Source organism: Centropristis striata, chromosome 11, assembly GCF_030273125.1.
Source record: "Centropristis striata isolate RG_2023a ecotype Rhode Island chromosome 11, C.striata_1.0, whole genome shotgun sequence".
Classification (NCBI taxonomy): domain Eukaryota; kingdom Metazoa; phylum Chordata; class Actinopteri; order Perciformes; family Serranidae; genus Centropristis; species Centropristis striata.
In genome coordinates, this window is record NC_081527.1 from 11394257 (window position 1) to 11410666 (window position 16410).

A 16410-nucleotide genomic window follows, 5' to 3' on the forward strand; every position below is an offset into this window, starting at 1 on the left:
ATAATGATACCACACAAAAATACACTTAAACCTTTTTTTAATTAAAAAAAAAACACAACAGTATTACATATAAAACAAAAATATAAAACATATTCTGTATTTTCAAAATACAAAGTTTTTTTTTCATATGGATTTAAACATCTCACTTTCTCTTTTTCACATGATTGCACTTTGTGGTGCATGTTTTAAAATTCAAGTCTTTGGTCGCTGACTTGGCACCATTTACACAACAGGTGCTCATTGAATATCTAGTGATGAGACATCCCCTGTCTGCAGTTCTGGCTTGGGGGAAGGCCACCCTGACAGTGATCACACTGTTCTCTTTCATAGCCGTCCAACGCCTGCTTTTTTCTTGGTAGCTCTGCGGGAAACTGCTGGATAAACTGTAGAACTGCTCAGTGAACTGCATTGTTGCAGACACTGCTGCTAAGACGAGATCAGATTATTGCATTGTTAGTGAGAGCTCCCAAGCAAAGACAAAGACTTGAAGTCAGTGTCTTGCAAGACGCTTGTTTTGTCTTTTTCTAAATTGAGCGGTGACTAGAAGGCACTTGGAAAAGACCCATCTTTTACCAATGCAAAGCCATGATTCAACATGTAAATCTGCTGCCTCTGAAATGTGTTGATTATTGGTATTACAGAAAATAAAATAAAAACACATGGAATACCATCGACAATCACTGACATGGTTGTTGATGATTTGATCTTGATGTTGATGATCTAGACTTTCTCATCATCACAGACTTGTTAAAAAAATATTCTCATGTCAGAAATCCAAGATTACTATGACAGATTTGTCTGGGTTTTTTTTTTCATAATTGTTTGAGATGACTTGACAGGCAGACAATGTTGACAACAACTTCCAACTTTGACGGTGAAGGGAGAGATGGTGGCGGCCTTATTTTGACTTTGGTCTCTTTCTGTCACTGCTTGAAGAGTCTGCAGCTTCCACAGGCTGGGGGAAGAAAGAGAGAACTATTTAGAATAATCAACATACCATACAGGATCCGATTAGTGCAAATGCTTAATTTTTGTCAAAGTTTTTAATGAGACGTGCAAAATCAAGTGATTTTAATGAAATGTCGTTATTTTAAGCTTGGATTTGTTTTGTTGTTTTTTAACATCTTTATTCATGAAGTTCATATTATACAAACAGCACAAAACATGGAACAAGGCAGAAATTTTTAAAAGTTACAAAAATATGCAGCGCCAGGGGTTTATGTTGGTTGAGCCAAGATTGATAAAGAATGTAAAAAACATCTGTAAAAAATAAATAAAAGTATATATATATATATATATATGCATTTATATATTATATACTCAGATTCAGTAAGAATGTTAAATTTGGAGCACAGAATTCCAGTTTTTACAGCTTTTTGGTACTTAGATTTGGTTATTTTTCCAGACAAAGGCTCATACATGAGTCACATGATACATTCAAGGACCATCGGACATGTGAAAATCTGATGATAATTCCTGTTTATACAGTTTTTGGCTATGATAAAAGGTGTAATTTTGAGGAATTTTAAAAGAACCCATGCCTTTAAAACCGGCCGAAAGGATGTGGGATACAAAGAGTTTTAAAAAAAGGCCCTAAATTAAAAAAAAAAGTACATATTTTAATAGAGAATTATGTTTTACTCACCTTCTCCCTCTTTCTGGTAACTCTAAAGAAGTCCTCCATGCGAGTCTGCCTGGAACGTCCTGCTGCCGTCTCCTTTTCCCGCTCCTCTCGCCTACTTTCCCGCATCTGACGGAACTTTTCCATCCGTCGACGGACCCTGTCCTCCCTAAAAACACATCAACACGTGTACATTTAGAGACAAGAAAAACGTGAAATGAAGGCTGGACTTAAGAAAAGAGTACATACTTGACATATTTGACGTGACAGAGGAGCTTAACCAAGGCTTCTTCATCGGGCTCAGACCAGGTGAGTTCAGGAGCTTCTGTATGTGGTGGATCCAAGAATATCTTCCGTGCTTCTTTGTATTTCCAGAAATGTGGCATAGGATGGGTCTGAAGGGTAGCAGATACTGCTGTGTTATCAGATCTTACACTTTTTTGTAAAGCGATGTACATAAGGACACCGGTTCTCCATCTAGTACCTGTCTGTTGATATGCAAAACCACATCCTCAATAGTACGGTGCTTCTGGATCAGTGCCAGAGCTCTCTTTGGACCCAAACCGGGAATCTTGTCACAGTAGTCACAGCCCAACAGAATACACAGGTCAACAAACTAGTGGAGGAAAACGGCAAAGGAAGATAAGTTTGAGTATTTCCGCAAAGTGGTATTAGGTATTGTAAAATAATAGAATATCATAGACAGTTTAAAGTTTCAGGCTCACCTCCTTGTGACTAATTTGGAGTTTCTCTAACAACTTGGGTAAAGAATATTCAACAACTTCACTGTGAAGAAGAAGAAGAACAGCATAGATTAACATGAGATCAGCTTGGTAACATCTCACCAGCCCCAGAAAACTTAGGAAGAAAAGAGGAACTTTACATCTGAGCATACAAACCATGTAAGGTAAATGCTTTTTACAAAGTAAATATATTTGATACACTGGAGCCCTGATCATTTGAGCTTTTTTTTCAGTGTATGTCTTACAGGTGCATCTCAATAAATTAGAATATCATAGAAAAGTTTATTTATGTCAGTAATTCAATTCAAAAAGTTGAAATTACACATTATATCGATCCATTACACACTGAATTAAACATTTCATGTCTTAATTTATTTAATTTATTCTAATTATAATGATTATGGCTTACATTTAATGAAGACCTAAAATTCAGTGTCTCAAAAAAATGTTAATATTACAAAAGACCAATTTTAAAAAGTATGTTTAATATGGAAATGTTGCCCTCTGAAAAGTATGTCCGTCTATATGACTCAATACTTGGTTGGGGCTATTTGACTTGAACTACTGGAAATGGACTTTTCCATCATATTCCAATTTATTAAAATGCACCAATAGAAAATATTCCAATCTTAAAATATGACAATTTCATTTAGTTTTCATCACAGAAATCCTTTAAATGCCATGATACAGGCCAACTGTATTAATTATTATTGTTATGGTTAGTTGTCGTACACTACTTAAAAATCAATGAGGCTTTGGCAATCTCGACGTGATTTTTAGGCGATCCCTAGTGGAGGTCGGGGACTCGGGTTAGGAGCTGGAATGCATTGCAAAGCTCTTACCTGTCCCTCTTTGCATTCAGCTGGCGAATGAGAATATTGGCCCCAAATGGCAGAGTGTCCATGTCCTCTGACGCCACAGCGTCCACAGTCCCCTCTCTCACCAGGCAGGCACACAGTGCCTCAGCATCCCCTGGAGCCTGAAACACAAGACAGAGAGGCAGAGATAATAATGAAAATGCATGAAGTGAATGAAGGAAGGAAAGAGACAGCGAGAGAAATATAAAGAAATAACAAAAAAATACATATATGTATGTATATATATATATAGATGTTTACCTGGATGACAGGTACACCCAGCAGCTTCAGCAGCTGGAGACAATCTCTGGTCTGGGATGATGCTGCATGAGTACAAATAGAGTTCACTTGAGAAGACTTGACAAATTAAAATATTATTACCAGTGTAAAGCTACATCTCAAAAAAAATAAAATACCGTGGAAAAAGTTCAATATTTTTTGTCAATTATTTCAGAAAGTGAAACTCATATATTATATAGTTTTATTACACAGAGTGAAAAATATCAAGCATGTATTTCTTGTATTTTTGATGATTATGGCTTACAGATAATGAAAACCTATAATTCAGTGTTTCCGAAAATTAGAATATTACATAAGATCAATAAAAAAATATTATATTTTAAACACAAATGTCAGGCTTCTGACAAGTATATTTCTATATATTAATAATTGGTTGGGCTCCTTTTGCATGAATTACTGCATTAATATGGTGTGGCATGGAGGTGATCAGGCTACGGCACCATGTTGCTTTTATAGCAGCCTTCAGGTCATCTGACTCTGGTGTCTCTTATCTTCCTCTTGACAACAGCCCATAGACTCCTATGGGGTTCACGTTAGCTGAGTATTTTTGCCAGTCCAGCCCAGTAACACCATGGTCACTTAACCAGATTTTAGTACCTTTGCCAGTGTGGGCAGGTGCCAAGTCCTGCTGGAAAATGAAACCAGCATCTCCAAAGAGCTTGTGGAAGCATGAAGAGCTCTAAAATGTCCTGCTAGATGGCTGCTATGTTGACTGTGGACTTCAGAAAACACAGTGGACCAACACCAGCAGAGGACATGGCCCCAAACCACCACTGACTATGGACTCCAATATTGAACTTCACAATATTCTAATTTTCTGAGACGCTGAGTTTTGGCGGTGCATCTGTCTCTAATTGGAGGTCTTTGTGGCTGGTGTATTGTTTCTTCATTCTGATCATAATGCCAGAGGCTAGGGTATCAATAGTTCTGGTAGCAGTAACCATTAACATACAGTAGTTGTGTTTTCAAGTTGATGTGACATCCTCATTACTTTCCACTATTTGATCAATGTCAAGGCCGTTGTACCCACATCACCTGGGTACATGTGATTTGGGCTAATGCTGATTTTCGAAAAAATTTACCATAAATCCTACAACAAATACCTCCAAAACCTGTGCTTGTGGTTATTAATCTGTACCTGTGCCTGTGCGGTTTGGAGACCTCCAACCAGCTGCCTCAGCTCGCTTCTCCAGCTGCATGAAAAACAGAAGAAATCATTTGTATCACACTACAGGTGTTAGCTGTATCTGTTATATTGCACTGACCCATTGAATTCACTTCCAACTATTTATTTAGGATATTTCCTTCAATCAACACATGTAAGGAGAGCATTTCTACCAGCACCAGGGAAGCACTCAGCTCATCCCTCTCTGACCTGTGACTGTCTCACACACACCAGGAGGATATGTTCAGTATCAGGTTGAGTCAAAAGATACAAAGGTGTCACTTACAACAGGCGTCTTCTCCCCGGGAGGCTTCCCATCAAACACAAAGACTGGCTTTATGTCATGTTCCAGGAAGGTGAGCGTGCGGAAGAAGAGACCAGTCAGTGGGCTACAGAGAGCAAATAAAGGACACAAACACACTGGTAAAAGGACAGAAAGGCCTCTGCATTGATTCAGTTTGTGGTGACGTTCTGTTGGATTGTATATTTTTGATCATATGCAAATGAGTTGATAAAGATATTAGAAGCATTGTATAATACCGAATTTCCCTTCGGGGATGAATGAAGTAATCTATCTATCTATCTAATATAATGCAGTGATATACAGTGGTTGAAAGTAACTAAGTACATTTACTAACTAAGTACATTACTGTACTTAAGTACAATTTTGAGGTACGTGTACTTGTACTTGTACTTAAATATTTCACTTTTTTTGTAACTTTTTACTTCTACTCCACTACATTTAGCTGACAGCTTCAGTTACTTTTCAGGTCTAGATTTAAAATGAAAAACATAATCAATTTAAAGTGATTAGACTTTTTTTATTTTATTAAATCATCTTATAACAGTATAATGTAATGCAATGTAATGCAATTTAATGTAATTAAATGAGCCCTGTCTTTACAAAATTAAAACACTGCCTACATAAAAGCATCAATACAATATGTAATAATATATTTGGAATATATAACACAATCTGAGTGTGGCCATTCTGCATAACAAGTACTTTTACTTTTGATACTTCAAGTAAATTTTGATGCTGATACTTTTGTACTTTTACTTCAGCAAGTTTTGAATGCAGGACTTTTACTTGTAGTGGAGTAATTTCACAGTGTGGTATTAATACATTTCCCGGTAAGGGATCTGAATACTTCTTCCACCACTGTTGACATAGAACACCAGCAAGTACACGTTAAGTCAGCACACAAGCAACTGAAACAGTAATCAGAGTATTTTAAGCAAAGTCATTGGAGGCCTTGCATCTTACAGGTGTTTCTAATTTTCTGAAAGGGAAATTAACTGGGATGGAAATGGGTTTGTATATTTGTATATTGACAGAATGAGTCATCGGCCATTGAGAAGCTCACCTTAGTGAAGGCGTCGCTGCACGGAACTGGTTCACAACAATAGAGGTATCGAGTGCGATTACTTTTCCTGCAGGGTGTAAAACAGCACCAGCATCACATCATCAACATCATACAATACAATTTCCATGTAGTCATTTTTGGCTTTTCTTTTAAATCCACTTTTACCCAGAGGTCAACTTTTACTGCTTAAGTAGAGTCTTGAAAATATTTCTAATAAATTTCTTTGTATTACTTCAACAGAAAGTATTTAAAGACCTTGTATCTCTAATATGTAGTACTAATATGCTGGCACTGTTGGGGCTTCAAAGGTCTTGGTGTGTTTATGTAGTATCCTTTAAGATAATGGCCTATGTCAAGTGTGTGACTTAAGGGGATTTATTATGTCTAAGTCAAAATAAAATGTGACTTAGGCAATTTTTTTTTGAACATGCCTTTGTGACTTAAGCAAGATATGGTAACACTTTATTTTGAAGGTGTCTACATAAGAGTGACATGAGCGTGTCATAAACATGACATGGGATGTGTCGTGAACATTAATGACACTTTGAAGTAACATTAATGCTCATGATACTTGTCATGTCATGTTTCTGACAGGCTTGTGTGACTCTTATGTAGACACTTTCAAAATAAAGTGTTGAGTGAAATGATCAATACATGTCATATGTTACACTTTTGGTGATGTTTTTTGTTTCCTGCAAAAATTATTTTAACAGGGTGACGGTATGTTAACATCAAAGTTAGCTAGGCTAACTAGCAGTCAGGTGAATGTATGCTAACGTTAGCCATTAGCAGTTGCTGTTTGAGCTGAAAAATATGAACCGTGCTAGTAGAAAAGAGATTAATGTAATGTCAGATATATCACCTGTGTAGTCACTGATGTCCTTATGAGAAATAGCACAGGGAGACGCTAGCCGGATCAAATCTGCCAGCTTGGTGATCCCCATTGTGTTACTGCCAGCTGCTGCGCTTCTGTTTATCAATACTTTCGGGGAAAAGATGGAAAACCTGCTCAAGATGGATTTGGTGAAAGTTATCTGCCGTTTGTGGTGGGTCTCTGGGTGTACAAATGGAGTTTAGTTTCACTTAAACCAGCTCTAACTACAATGATGCCCATTTAAAACCCCTGAACATCTTCCTGGTGTGTACAGCAGCTACTGCAGCAGCAGGGGTCAGCACTGCACAGAAACTGGAGGAAATTAACATCCATCATCATTTATTACAGCAAAAATATTAACAATGAATGTATTCATATATTTACAAAAAGTAAAACACTTAATTTAAAGCTCCCAGTAATAGGTACAGTGTCTAACAGAAAAAAATGGTTACTGCAACATTTTCTTGGTGCTTCTGCATTGCATGTGATAAATAAACCTCCATGAAATTCACACTCATTTCATTATTGAAAAATAATGACAGCAATATTTTATATACATAGCCATCTATTACATATGATCACACAGATAGTAGCTCTAAGATGTGTATTACATTGTATGATGAATAAAACCACAGCCCATGCTTTTATTCTTGTAGTGGGAAAACAGGAATTTTCAAATTTGGTGGAAAAACAAGCTTTAACTGTAGAAACGGCATGAGAAAACATTATCACTGCACAGATAATACCCTTAGTACCCTTAGTATTTTTGTTGACACTTCATCAAGCTTATAACAGAATCCGTAGGCATGTGACTGCCAACGAGAGGGGAAAACAGCATTAAAGACAAATTACAACATTTACAACAATAGGCTATTCAAGTACTGTATACAGATGTTTTGGGTGATGCAGAACTCAAAGAACATTCAGGGTAAATGTTATGGCATCTCGAGATTTTTTCATCCTCTTTTGACACTTAGTACCCCCGTTTTCAGGTAGTTTTTCAGAAAACTGATGAACCTCGATGTCAAACAGGCAGGTCAGGTTTGAGGTTTTGTCCTGTAACGAAAGTTCTGGGATCGGTTCCCAAAACATTTGTCGCTCAAGTAAATCCTTGTGTCCCCTAAAATTATTTTTCTACTGAATCCGAGAAGACTAATTTATAAATTTAACTTACTCTCACAAAGATGAATGATGGAAAACACCCCTTTCACATTTGTTGTTGCTGTGCAAAGGTTTTATCAAGCTTTAAAGGAGCAATCAGTAATATCTGCACAAAATAACCACAAATATCAGTGAGGCTTTGCTGATCAATACCAGCCACTCCTTAGCTACTTCAAATTGGTCCCCATAATCCAAATAATCGGACCCACAGATAGTTTCTCCTAAGCATAGGTGAGCATCAGTGCAGTTTCAGGGTCTGCATTATATCTGTCAGACAGCAGTTTATGTTGTAGCTAGTTTTAGCCAAATAAGGTAAGTTGTTGTCTCTGCAACAAAGCAAATTTCAGCTTTCCACATTGAAGCAGTTGCTATAATTTGGCAAACATCCAGTTGTAGTGTCATTGTGCTTTGTCTTGTTTGCATGTTTACACATGAATGAAAATACATGGATGAATTGTTAAAAGTAAGATACGCTAACTTTACCCTGCGAGAGCCAGTTTGTAGTCAGATGTGAAGGTGTGAATACTAGCCAATGTGAAATTTAGTAATGTTGGGTGGATGAACCAAACATAAGTACGTCACTGGTTTTGTAAAATTTGGTTATGTTTTACTGCCTCGGGTCGTATCTTGACAGCACTAAGTCTGAAATTTAAAGTGCAATCCAGATGTAGAATTTGCAATAGAAACACAGAGGATTGTGGTGGAGAACATTTTCCAGTGTTGTTGTAGCTTCCTGTGGTTGCCCTTAGATGTAGTAACAACTGTATATTAATGGCTGCACCTTAAACAAGGAATTGCTTTGGCTTCCAGTGTTTTGGGAGACTCAGTCTTGTCCGATCTTAACGACGGAACCAAATCCAGGTGTTAATAAGCCAGAATGCCACCGTAGCAGAATACAGGATCACCTCTCGCTTGGAGCGCTCTTTGTTTTCTTCCTCCAGCAGCTGCAGACGCCGGTTCAACTTCACAATCTGAATGACCAAAAGAAAAATTTTCTCCACTTTAAAAACGGTGTGTGACTACAGATTTCCCAAAGTCACACTAGAATACAAACTAACCACTTGAGACAGTGGAGGAGCAGCAACACCTGTGTACTGCTGGGTAAAGAAAGAATATACAGTATAATGGCTTCAGTTCCCTCTGCGTAAACTTAAACAAAGCTGTCTGACAGCAATATAAAGCTATATATAGCTTACATCTAAACTGATAGATTTCTTTGGTTTTACAGCAGCACATTACTTAGCTTCCATTTTGGTACTACTGCCAGCTTCTCCAAAGTGAGGACGTGCCACACCATCTACTGTAGACTGACTATGGATAAGTACCTCATACAAGCCCACTTCAAAGTTTGCAGACTATCCCTTTAAGGAACATTCTTAAGTACTTTCTTACATGCCTGTGATGTGATTATTACTTGTATTTGTAATGCATTTGTTTTTGTTTGGTAAAATCAGAGTATCTAAGAATGTCAGTTGTATTTGGCTGCTCTGTCAGCATCTTTTGGTAGCAGACTGTTATGAGATACATAAGCTTGTTGTGTCAGCATGCCTGCACCGTACCGTATCAGTTGTAAATTACAAACCTAAAAATAGAAGCAAATACTCAAAACAGACACAATATGCACATCAGAGCAGTGGAGAATCACTTATCAGTTACAGAGGCAATCATTTAGGCGTGTGAGACATATTACCTGTCGTCGTAGCGAGGAGGCGTCCACTAAGCCAGACTCATCTGGGTTTATATCCAGGGCCAGGTCAAGGTGTGTCCTGTGAAAAACAACAGATCTCAATTTAGAATGATGACAGCAGTGACATGACTAAAATTAGTCTAGCTCTGAGATACTCTGAAAAGCTACAGACACTATTCTGAAAGGGAACTTTCTACAACATACATTTCATAAAACCAAATAAATTGCTGGATAAGAGCATTATATTAAGTGTACCATTCATGACACTGACAACTTCAGATACCTTCACAGTAACAGGGTTTTTGGCTCACACAGATCACAGGGAGATGGTGTAAGTTGAGGCTTGCTTTGTTTAGTGAAAAAAGCCAACAGGCCCCAAAATAGATCAAACAAACAAACCAATCACCCAAGGACAATTTACTTGTGCATCACTTTACTTCTATAATTCATCAAGAATTTTTTGTCCTGTTATGCAGCCTTACTTCAAAACTTCCATAACTTCCTCCTCAATTACAGCTTCTTACCTGAATCTAAGGGTTACAATATTATGAGAAGGGCCTTTTTTCCATTAAATGCCCTAAATTACTTCCTCAGAAATCCAAGTCACCTGCGGTGGCCGTCATCCAGCGCTTCGAGGACCTGCTGGTAAGCTCGTCGTGTTGTAGACTGAATATAAGACAGGAATCCCGCAGCTGTAAACAGGTTGATGTTTGCATCCTCAGGGGAACAGAGGGGGGGACACAACCGGACTGGGGGGGCAGAAGGGGAAGGGGTTACACTGGCAGAGAGGTAAAATGGGGAGAAACAGTAAAGAAATAAGATATTTTAAACAAACCAAGAGTAAAATAAGAACACCAGATAACAAATTCAGAATGAAAAGGCACCAGCAGTGAAGCAGTGTTGTAATACAAATATCAGCTGTGGATGTGTGCTTACCTTATATCACTTCTAACAATCTGACTGCTGTGACGGCCAGTTATGTGCTCACTCGCACTGCGTTCCCTTCGAGACCGACCATGCAAGTGGGCCTGTGAATGATACCAAGATTTAAAATTGTGCAATACTCCCATGAAAAGTTTAAGGTTGAAATCAAACATTGTGCCTTATTTTTCCTTTAAGGAAGACTTCAACAAATGATGACAGCGTGAATTTCCGAAAAAAAATTTGACCATTACCGCATGGCTGGGATGGCTCTGTGAAGAGGCAGATTGTTCCGTTTCAAGGGAGTCCAGTGGTTGGTCTGTAAGAGTGAGAACACGCGGTGGGGCCTTCATGTTCAGGAGGTCCATGGGAGGGACGGACTGAATCAAGTCCAGGTCTCGAGGACGAGAAAATTCAGGGTCCCCCTCATCACCTGGGAAGGAAGTGAGGAGGAGAGGGTTACATGAAAATTGATCATGGAAAGTGTCCTCTATTTCAGCTTTCCATGCACAGTTTTTCTGGATATGTAGGATTTTTCCTTACCAGCTACAATGATCCTCTCTGGCACATGCATCATAGTTGTGGGAATGGGCAGGGGCTCCTGAAGTGACAGAGACCCTGACTGGTTCCCTGAGGCCACCTTGAGGGTCTCTGGGATTCGCATGCGCTGGCTGATGCCCTCCGTGTACTCCAGCTCATAATGGATGCGGTTCATCTCAGCCACCTCTGCAGAGGGGGAGGTGAATGGCCCACTCATTCAGCCTGTAGACACAACAAATGGACAGAATTGGAGAAAAAAAAAACTTAACAAACAAATAAGGAGCTGTAAGACTGGAGAAAAAGTCAAACTGTGAACATTTGAGGTACCCTTCAGTGAGTGCACTACTACAGAGACAGGAGTGTCATATTTAATAATCAAGCTCATATCTGAGTCCTGGATGTTTGCCATTACTCTAATGGGAATGTAAGTGGTTTGCCTGCAACCCCATCCTGATCAGGATATTCTTATTATAGCATTAAGCAACCTTATAATTGTATAACCCAAATTTATTTAACCCTTTATCAGGTAAAGAACCATATTTGGTAACTTGAGCAGACATCTATAACAGGTCTCCTCGCTCTCTGTGAGGTCAAGGAATCACATGGATTTCTACATCACAGATATTGACACTGTGGCATCTGACCAATCAGTAAATCATACAAGATTCAAGCTTTACTTTATTGTCATTGTATTAAAAAAAGTATACAACTAAACTTACGTGTGCTTCTCATATATAAGATGCTTTAAAAAACACATGCAGACATTACGCATATGTAATAAGTAGTCTAAAAAGATAATAAATAGTTTAAAGGTAAAGTGGTGATGGATGCAAATGATGTGTTATTGTCTATTTAGGGTTGCTGTGGGAAAGAGACTATCTTGTAATATCCTCCAATAACACTTCAGGGTTGACATCTTCAATTTCCAGGAGTGCCCTATAAAGGGTTAACCTAATTTAAAATTGAGTCCCTCCTAACTGGCTGAGTGGCAAAGAGCACTGGCCAAAACATGCTCTCTCAGCCCGTGTGAAGGATCATGCTAAAGCTAATAAATCATGTATAAATAATAAGTGTTTACGTTGTGTTGCATGAAATTACATAACGCTGACATGAGGTGTAGCTGTTGTCTGAAACATGGCTTCAATGTCACTGAATGAAAATCCCCATAAGCCGCCATGTCTAGCACGTAGCTAATATCTGGCTAATATAACTAGTATGCACATACTAGCTGAGCTAGTATGTTTAGCATTAGCTAACGCTCGTGTTATCTTTATCACAACACGTTAGCTTAACAGTGCGCTGACAGTTGGGAGTAAAAAGCTGGCTAACCACAGTTATTACTGTCTATTGCTTCACTAAGCTTCAATGACTACTCACCGTTATTCTTTTACCAACGAGGTTTATACGGTCATGTGTCAAAATGCCTCTCGGTCGGTAAAATATTAACAGCAACAACCGGAACAGACGACGTGCGAAACCGAAAGACACACCGCTTCAAGCCAGTGTGTTTTTGTGTGTAGCCAACAGCTCTACCCGGTGTGTCCGCGGGGGCGGAGCTTATCAGGTACACTGTCAGAACAACAGAGTCTGAGCAGCAGGCGGCGCCCAGGTCACAAAACGAGCGCTCACAATTATCACACTCAAGTTAGTTGGTTAATTCAGACATGGCCTTTTCTCATGATCATGTTCAGTGGCGGTTCTAGACCAGTGTCGTTGTGGGGGCCAAGGAGGGGCCAGTGTTTAACCCTAAGGAGACTTGGGCTGTTCAGTCAGTTTTTGAATATTTTTCATTCTGCCACTTTACTAATGTTTACCATGCCATGTTGGTATCATTTTTTCAAAACAACCTCACCTATATGACCTGATAACTATTCTTTTTTACTTAAATTTACTGGATCAACATTTGGAAACCCAAAAGAAACACAAAAATGAACATCAAATCGGATATCTTAAATGTTTTTTTTTTTTTAACTTTCAAAACATAATTACTTTCAATTAAGATTTTTTAATGTTGCAAATGTGAACGCTGGTTGCAAATATAACATATAAGAGATAAAATAAGCATAATATCTAGTTGTTTTTATACTAAATATGTTTGACATTATCTCAGTTTTTACTTATTATCATCAAACAAAAACTGGCATTTAGTTTCAAGCCAGGACTTTCAAGGGAAGTTGACGACAGGGCACAACACTGCTTCGTTTTTAAGTTGTGACATCATGAAGAAATTATGCTCCACTGATTTTGTGAACTCCAGAGGGTTAATCAGAGGGGCACATTAAAAAACCACAAAGATGATATTTAAGCATTCAAAATCTTTATTTTGGATTATTTAAAAGGGTTAGGAAGGTACAAATAAATTGATTGAAACAATGACACTTAACAATAACAATTATTTTTGTGCGGCAATTACATTTCTCAATTTTGTGCACAATTACTTTTTTTTATTTTGAAAGTGCAGCACAGTGAGAATGATCTTTTTCTCATATACACAAGCTTTTTTTTCACAATTAAACTATTCTACAATGTACACATTATGGGTTCCTTTTGTGTACAATGAGATATTGTTTGAATAGAAAATAGGTAAGAATTGTTCCATTGTTCATTGTTATAAATTGATCATTTTATTATGAATTTGACACAGGGGCCACAGCAGGGACCAAGGGCTTCTTCACAGGGGCAGTGGCCCCTGTGTGGAACTGCCACTGATCATGTTGTTACAGAAAAATAAAAACTACACACATTTCAACTGCCACCCTGTGATTCACACCATAAATAAAATTAAAAAAGGTTTGTATAGTCTGCAAAAATTGAGGCAATGCATGGCATTCATTGTTGTGCAGGTTTTTCTCAAATTTTGGGATTTTCATTTCCCACTAAAAGACAAAACGTAAAATCAGGTTTTATAAAGAACAGACCATAGACTATATGAAAAAAATAAAAAAATTGGGAACAGACCCAACTTTATGCTTATTTACATCCACAACACAGACCATTTGTTTATATGATTTGACACTACATAGCTTAATTTGAACTCATCTGATTCAAAAGCAACAAGAAAAAAACTTTTTTGAATTTCCAACTTTTTCTATATTAATAGCTCAGTTATAGTAGTTCCTCTGTGAATCCTGAATTAAAAATTACAGTTATGTAATTGCTCTAATTATTGCAAAATAAAACAAAGAACAGATGGTTTAGTTGTTGTATAGAAATTGGTGTGTTTTTGAAAGGTGTATAAAGTGAATTTAGCTATTTTATTTTTGACTTGTCTTTATCTTATTTTATTGTTATTTATCAATCACTCACTTTTTTTCCTTTGTTTTTTTGACAATTGAGCTGCTCCCCCGGTCTTCTATGTGGGATCAATACATTTTATCTTATATCATGTATTCCAGCTGTAATTTTAATAATTTACTCATTAAAATCAAATTAATGGCACCTTTCAATACTGCTTTACTTACAGAGAGAACACTGGTTCAATAATTATTTTCCTGACATTCAGACATAAAAACAATTCAATAAGAAGCAACATAATTGACAATGATTAAAAAAAATACTTTTAACACAAATGGGAGTCAGTTTCAGAGAAAGGATCTCTAAGGAAATGGTAACAAACTTGGACTTTCTCTATTAGCACCAATTAAAGTACTGTACATACGTCAGTTTTAATCTGTATCCATTATGGTGGTGTATAACCATGCATAAGCTTACAAAAAAAATACCATGAAAAAAACATGAATATAATGTAGAGTAACAGGATTTGGTCAGAGGAGTAAAACTATTACCTCACTTGTTAAGATTTTGTGTAGTTAATAAGTCACTCTTTCACAGTTCAACAATGTGCATCCACATGAATCACTTGTAAATTTACACACTGCCAGAGTAAAAGGAAATCTGAATCTAAACCTGTGCTGAGGTTGACCTTTGAATCCTGGATGATGACAGACACTCCCGGTATGTCTACCAGTGACATCTCATTATGCTCTATTTCTTGTTTTTTACTATATGCATACACAAAAACAGCAACATATGAAAATTATAGACACGTCGACACATTTCTTTTTAATATTTGTATTGTAATTTTTCTTTTCAATACTTGTGTTCTTGACTGAAGCACTACTTGGATTTTATTTTTATTTCCTCTTAATATGTTAACTGTACACCAAGGTCACCAAGGCAAATTCCTTGTAGGTGACATCGTACTAGGCAATAAACTTAGAACATATTATCAAATCGCAATTCCCTAAAAGTTTGGATGTTGTGTAAAATATAAATAAAACAGAGTGCAATAATTTGCTAATCCTTTGTGACATGTATTCAATTGCAAACTGTACGTATGTACAGTATGTTACGTATATTATATGTTCAAACTGATTAACCTTTTTTTGTAGCCTTCATATATCCTGACTTCTTAATTTAAAGCATCCTCGTTTTTATTTACGTTTTACATAATTTCTCAACTTTTTTGGAACCGGATTATATGTCTGGTGACACTATGCAATGAGTTTAAATGTATAATTGTAACGTACTTAATCCAATTAAAAAAGTGGAAATAACACATTTTATAGATCCATTACACACAGAATGAAGCATTTCACGTCTTATTTTTTTTTTTTACATTTCTTTTAATTATAATGATTATGGCTTACATTTAACGAAGACCTAAAATTCATTGTCTCAAAAAAATGAATATAACAAAAGACCAATTTTAAAAAAGTATGTTTAATATGGAAATGTTGGCCTCTGAAAAGTATGTCCATCTATATGCACTCAGTACTGGAAATGGACTTTTCCATGATATTCTAATTTATTGAGATGCACCTTTTTTTTAAATTTATTTTTTAACTTTTTTAAAAACTTTAAAAAAATGATTTAGAAGAAGAAACGAGTTACAGAAAGATAAACAATGCAAAAAAATTAAATAGAAGTAAATAATATTTAAAAAATAAAATAGAAGAATAATTCAATGGAAAAGAATGAAACAAAAACAAACAAATAAATAATAATAATAAACAGACGCAAGATTACATGTTAAAGACATTAAACGCAGTGCATATGTTGGCAGTCTTCACAGCTTTTTTGTTTTGTAGATAGGAGAGAGTTGAGATATACTGTTCAAACTCTGACTTCAACAAAAAGAAATTTATTTTTTTACTTGAAAACTTAAATTTGTG

General features: G+C 36.8%; 2 protein-coding genes across 2 annotated transcripts; both read right to left on the bottom strand.

Moving 5' to 3' along the window:
- Positions 1-49: 49 nt before the first annotated feature.
- Positions 50-7203, bottom strand: zgc:110269 (probable flap endonuclease 1 homolog). Its single transcript, XM_059344029.1, has 11 exons — positions 6916-7203; positions 6054-6120; positions 4973-5075; positions 4660-4714; positions 3483-3544; positions 3207-3343; positions 2347-2407; positions 2106-2237; positions 1871-2016; positions 1646-1790; positions 50-955 (listed from the first exon to the last, which is right to left on the bottom strand). The coding sequence occupies exons 1-11, from the start codon at positions 6995-6997 to the stop codon at positions 899-901; spliced, it is 1047 nt and encodes a 348-aa protein (XP_059200012.1). The 5' UTR covers positions 6998-7203; the 3' UTR covers positions 50-898.
- Positions 7204-7249: 46 nt separating this feature from the next.
- LOC131979946 (mitochondrial fission factor homolog A-like) lies at positions 7250-12816 on the bottom strand. The gene is made up of 7 exons (XM_059344033.1): positions 12614-12816; positions 11240-11458; positions 10951-11129; positions 10712-10803; positions 10383-10553; positions 9779-9854; positions 7250-9059 (listed from the first exon to the last, which is right to left on the bottom strand). The coding sequence occupies exons 2-7, from the start codon at positions 11451-11453 to the stop codon at positions 8928-8930; spliced, it is 864 nt and encodes a 287-aa protein (XP_059200016.1). The 5' UTR covers positions 11454-11458; positions 12614-12816; the 3' UTR covers positions 7250-8927.
- Positions 12817-16410: the final 3594 nt, after the last annotated feature.